At 35.9% G+C, this 6,457-nt stretch overlaps 1 protein-coding gene across 1 annotated transcript; it reads left to right on the top strand.

Annotated features, from left to right (window-relative positions):
- The first annotated feature begins 3,999 nt into the window (after window positions 1-3,999).
- On the top strand, window positions 4,000-5,677 carry LOC131040690 (protein SRG1). Its single transcript, XM_057973640.2, has 4 exons — window positions 4,000-4,329; window positions 4,465-4,712; window positions 4,824-5,148; window positions 5,301-5,677. The coding sequence occupies exons 1-4, from the start codon at window positions 4,060-4,062 to the stop codon at window positions 5,550-5,552; spliced, it is 1,095 nt and encodes a 364-aa protein (XP_057829623.2). The 5' UTR covers window positions 4,000-4,059; the 3' UTR covers window positions 5,553-5,677.
- The last annotated feature ends 780 nt before the right edge of the window (window positions 5,678-6,457 follow it).

Genomic DNA, 6,457 nt, shown 5'->3' with positions numbered 1-6,457 from the left:
TTAGTAATAAATATGGTGTCAAAATAGTTCCTGTTGGCATTGAGTTGTCATTGATGTCAATCAGTGAGTAGGAGTTTATTGGCATGGTCAATTGATGTCAACTAAGTGTCTATTGGTATGTAGAAGGATGTACCCGACATAAAGAAGATTAACATGAAGGCATGTTAACCGGTATGGTGGAAGACAAGCGTGTATTGAGACTGTCAATGACATCACCGATAAGAGGTGATATGAAGTTATGTGTTGGCATGACAAGTTGTAACCGGTATATAAGATGGTTCTTTTATTTGTGATAATGGTTGTGATGAAGAGGCAGAGTGTCAAAGAGACCACAAATCACCAAAGGAGGAGTTGAACTATCGATGTAATGTATGTTGTCAGATAGTAGAAGGGGAAGGTTATATCGGTAAGGGCTTGAATCGGTATGGAGTTTTGTCGAATGAATAAGTATGATACGATTCAATGTTGGTGGGTCGAATGCCGACGTGTTTGACAGGTGGATGTCAATTGGCAAAAAGGCAGAGGTCGGTGTGTGCATCGTTAAGGTGGGGTAGGTGTGACAAGTCAACATTTAATGTGATTGGAAGAATCACATATTGATTGCGGGTATTTGCAGATCAATGAAGGATGGATGATAGAGGAAGATTAGATGGTTGTTGGCATCATGATCAAAGAATGAAATCAGATTGCAAGATGACCTCAAACAAGAAACAACTAGATCATAAATGTGTCGACTAGTTTCAAAGCCGAAAATCAGGGTTAGGTTTGATATTTTTAGAAAACATGCATTGGACAAATGAAAAACGCATGATGATTTATCCTTCCAAAGCAGGTGAGTGATCCAAGGTAGATTGGATCAAATTTGATGAATATTTGATCGGAGGAGAGAAACCCTAGCCGCCCCTCTATTTGATTTGGTTTTTGGCGGGAAAGCTTCAGTTTAAATATGGCAACCTAAGATAGATAGTTGTTGTTGCTGAAGTGTGAAGGAAAGAGAGAAATTGTTGTCTAAGAGCCAAAGAGATAAACATCTAAAGTGTTTGTTAGTGAATATTGTACCAGTAAGGAGAAGTAGGGTAAACCGGTGTTAGGAACAAACTAGTAGAGGGTGCAGAAAGAAGAAGTGACAAACCGGTTGAGATAGAACTTAATAAAGTGTGATCAAGTGTAAGTTGAACTCAACAGAAAGAGGGAGAGAAGACTTGGCAAAGTTAGAATCAACAGATATGTTCAGTTGCAGTGTGTGTGGAGTGATCACAAACCAGTAAGATTGAAACCGGTAGAGCAGAGCATTGAAGGGTTGCAAAACTTTATTTGCAAAAGGGATCTCTTTTGTGTATCTAAATTTTTCATATTGTTTTCACTGAGTAGGTGCTCAGTGAGGGGATGTAGCTCCTTTAGGTTGTAGCCTATAAATTGTGTAGGGGTTGGTGCTCATAAATCAGGGGTTGGTGCCCTAAAAATTTGTAATCATATCTTTTCTTTGTGAGGCTGGATTGGAGCAGAAGATCTCTAGCAGCTATTCTCACCGAGGTTTTTCCCACATTGGGTTTTCCTCGTACATCTGGTGTTATGCGTTGCATATTCATCTGTGTGTTGTATTAATCTTTTAGTTATTTCTCCTACATACCTTGTTTGCATTGTTATTGGTAATTGGTCTACATTTTGTTTATTTCATATTGTAAATGGTATTGCTCTGATTAAGCAAAAATTGTTTGGATCACTGATTCACCCCCCTCTTAGTGATCCATTGTGTCCAACAGTTCCTGCCCCTTGTTATGCTTCCACATTTTGCATACATTTTGTACTAAAGTAATTCCAACTACATTGGGCAAAACTGCTCTATCATTAATGCTTTAATGAATGTCCAAGGATCCTATTTTGGCATAGGCTAGCAAGGTGCTGAAAAAGGTTGCAGAGTCTAGATTTACACTTGGGAACTGCATTTGCTTGAAAGTTCCTAAAGCCTTTTTAAAAAAGCGATTTTGTGAACCCATGCGAACATGTTTCTTTGAGGCATTATGTTAAAAAATTCACATGACTTGTCTATAATTCTGCATATCCTACTATCACGGCACATTCAATGCGGCTAAAAATTTTGGAGGCATTTTGTCACAAATCAATCTTGTCCATATCCTGCAAGCATGGCATTTCATGAGATCACATTTTTTTTGAGGTGTTTTGTTAAACAATTACTGCTCCTTGTTTATGCTTCCACATTTTTTGAGGCGTTTTGTTAAACAGTTACTGCTCCTTGTTTATGCTTCCACATTTTGCTACATGTCTATGCTTTCACATTTTTTTGAGGTGATTTATGGCTGTGATTTTTTCAGTTGTCAATATCACGGTGTACGTTTTGACCATTTTAGAGCCATAATAGGTGCAACCAGTTAATAGGACTACTGGGGAAAATAGAAAACAGACATTGGTAAAGAAAACAAACAGAATGGACCCCACACAAAGCCACCTAAACATTGCAATCAATGCTTTGAATGTGCTCCCATCCTTAATTCTTACTTTCTTCTCTTACTAATATTTATGTACTTCACTGACTGTATCTCTCCATCTATGTATGCCTCCTTGTAACCTCATTAATTCATTTTCCTTATCTCTCCATTGTCATGGACTCCTTATCTCTCCATCTTTACGTGCCACCTTATCACTCCTTATGACCTCCTTATCTCTCCATCACGCTCAACACTTCCTTCTTAGGAGTGCTACCATGCACTCCTAAAAATAAAAAATGTTAGGAGGGCTACCATGCACAATTGTGTTTAAAAAAAATTTGGATAATTTTTGTTGAAGTGAAGTTCAAATGTTCTGGTTTAAACAATCTAAATTTGAAATAAATTATTAAACCCAAAATAATTTGTGAGACAATCGATTGTTTTTAAATTTGTTTGAGGGTTAACCAATCTAAAATCAATTTTGCAACTGATTAATATTGGAAGTGTAAATTTAAGAGCTAATATCTTTGCAACTAAGAACCAATGATTAAGAGATATTGATTTTACCAAAATTACTTGAAACACAGTTCCTACTCCATCTCTGATTATAATTGTAATAGCATAAGTGACCTAGTAGTTGAGCACCCTAACTTCGTGCTTCTTAAAATCCTAGTGAAAAAATCAAATCATTCCCAATTTTTTACATCAGCTTATTTGGCAAGTCCCCTGCTAATAACTAAGGTTTTAGGGCCACATCATCAAATATGATACCACATTAGCATGCTTATTCCCAAGGTGTCCAAAAAGACCCCAAAACAAAAGTGAGTTAATGCTTATGCACTATGTCATATTTTATTGGTGCATTGATGTGACATCACATTATTTGTTGTTTTTTTAGATCTAAGGAATGCATTTCATTCAATTATGGATAGTTATCATCAACAATAAGTTAAAAATATTAAACATTAAATCGACAAGTATTATCACAACTATTGAAACACCCTCAAATGGTGAATCCTCTCCCCTATTTATTAAATAAAAATACTAAAAATAAATAATAAAAGAAAAAAATATTTCAATCTTTTACCAAAAAATAGTGTCACGTGTCATTCCCCGTGAGTGGAGGAATGTCTTTCTTTGTCTAAATATCCCCATTATACCTTAAAAAATTAAAAAAGGGCAATGTTTTTCGATGCCTCCAACACGTGGCTGACTTTGTCAACTAAGGAAACGAATTGGATGCTTCCATTACGTGGAGGACAAGAAAAGACAAAAAGCTGTTGAGCACAAATGTTGACTTTACTACATTAAGGTTTTAAAATCACTTCCTAAATTAATTTGACTACAATATGGTTGACTTGACTTTAGTGAGATCTAAAACTTAGCTCTAAATCCTTCCAAGTTTTCTTGTTCAACACGTTTTTCTCATTAGCGTGTGGATATCTTTCCTCCTCATGGATTTCGAATCAACTCGGACTTCCTTTTGTTTAGGGCTATACTGCTATAAATACATGCACAAAATTCTGATTTTCCATCAAAACTTGTTGCTTCTCTCTGCAATCTGCACTGCAGTTCCTTAAGTTGAATATTTCGCTTGCTTACAGAAGGAGCAATGGTTTCAGCTGATTTTGATAGTTTACCCACATTCGGAAGATCTCTTGTTAAAGTCGAGAATGTTGAGGAAATTATCAAAAGGCAGCTTCAAGAAGTTCCAGAGAGATATGTGAGACATGATGAACACATACCAGCAATACCTTCAATTTCACATGACTCTAAGCAAAACGTTCCCATTATTGACATGGGTAAGATTGCACAAGCACAACACAGAGAAGAAGAGATCAAAAAGATTGCTCAGGCTTGTGAAGAGTGGGGATTTTTTCAGGTACAATGGCGCTTGCTATCCTTACACCAGAATACCTTTTTTTTAATTTTGCTTGTTAGTTTATGTATTTGAGAAGTTGAATCAATTGATACGATTTATAATCATGCTACTGTGGTGGATGTGAATAATTTGCAGGTTGTTAATCACGGCATCCCTCATTCACTGATAGACAGGGTGAAGAGAATTGGGAAAGAGTTTTTCCAGTTGCCATTGGAGAACAAACAGAGATATTCTGTGAGGCCTGGGAATCTTCAGGGTTATGGTCAGACCTTCGTTGTGTCTGAAAATCAAAAGCTGGATTGGGGTAATTTGTTGGGATTGATCATGTCTCCTCCTGAATGCAGAGATATGAACATGTGGCCTACTGAACCTGCTGATTTCAGGTATTGTAGATTGCTATAAATAAGCTTTATGTTAGAGTTACTATTGATAGAATCAATGAAAACAGAGTTTAGGTTGCTGATGTTTCACCAAAAAATTAATGGGTTCTGCAGGGAAAATGTGGATGCATACAATACTGAAATTAAAAGGCTTGCTGGGCAACTGTTGGCTTTGATTGCTGAATCATTGCAGTTGCCACCTGACTTTTTTGAGAAGAAATTTGCCAATGCATACCAAAAAATGAGGATGAATTACTATCCTCCCTGCCTTAGACCAGATCTGGTTCTAGGACTAAGTGCTCATGCAGATCAGGTAGCCCTGGCACTACTGCTGCAGGATGATGAAGTGCCCGGATTACAAATCCACAAGGATAACCAATGGAAGACTGTGCAATCGATTCCCAATGCCCTAGTCATCAATATTGGAAATGTGATTGAGGTAATTTACTTATCCTTATCAACAATTAAAGAGGCAATATCTAGGAATGATAAATTGGAAACCTGAAACCAGAGAATGAAAGCTTTTAATCTCTCTGTTATCTTAAGATTCCTGCTTTTCTTTTTGCTTAAGTTGTGAAGCTGAATTTGCAGGTTATGACAAATGGAAGATACAAGAGCATCGTACACAGAGCAGTAACGAACAAGGAGAAGGCAAGACTATCAATTGGAGTATTTTATGCTCCTGGATTCACTCAAGAGATTAGTCCTGCCCCTGAACTGATTGATGATAATCATCCCTGTTTGTTCAGGAAATTTATACACGAGGATTACATGCAAGACTATTACACTCGTGGAGCCAAGGCAAAAAGTTCATTTTATGAGTATGCTAGAATTAAGAATTAAGTACAGCAAAGTACAAAACAGGACAACTGACCTCTATATGCTCCCCCTTGATTGATTGTACACATAAGATTGAATTTGCCTGATCTTTTTTATATAAATAGTAAATACAGATTGAATTTGTAAAATAGGTCTTGGCAACTAGGCCTAATTAGGTACTTAATGTAGTCATGAGAGGGTCCAAAAAAGAAATATCCTGTGGAATACACATAAAAATATGATGTAAGGTACACCTTGAAAAATACTCAATGGAAAAAATCTAACCTCTAAAAAATCTCTTATTATATTATATTATTTTCACAAACACATTTATAATTTACCACAATGACTTCTCACGTACACTAACACATAAATTTGTAAGGGTCGTGGCCCCAAAGGCGTCGCTCCTAAAGAAGCTACACCATTTGTGCAGGAAATGACCCGCCCCACTCAGTCGTTTTCTTATTGGTACTAAGCAGAAAGGTCTGTAGGTGGTGATATATAATAGTACAATATTATTAATTCAATATGCTCTATTCACATGGATATCTTCACATGAAGCTTACCTGTATAACATTTATTACAAACCATTGTGACAATTGCTTGATTATGCATAAATAAAGTTGGTCATATACTCTTATATTTTTTTTTTTGCTGATATATATCATAACGCATATTCTGTCTTATTTTCCCTCATCTTCAAAAGATATATTAAATAAGGAGAAATATGAAGGCCAATGCAAGACCCAATATAATGTTTATATAGGCTATCATACAATCCACTTTTGTGGCTACTTTTCTTCTCCTTTTATATGTTGTAACTATCCGTTTACTATATAATTTTCTACTTTTATCCAGTTATAAATATGATCTATACAATTTGTATTTTATTTATAATGAATGTAAACAACATTTTTTCATTATAGTTA

This window comes from Cryptomeria japonica, chromosome 5, assembly GCF_030272615.1.
Source record: "Cryptomeria japonica chromosome 5, Sugi_1.0, whole genome shotgun sequence".
Classification (NCBI taxonomy): domain Eukaryota; kingdom Viridiplantae; phylum Streptophyta; class Pinopsida; order Cupressales; family Cupressaceae; genus Cryptomeria; species Cryptomeria japonica.
The sequence above is the reverse complement of the archived record's forward strand: the minus strand, read 5'-3'. Positions and strand labels throughout refer to the sequence as shown.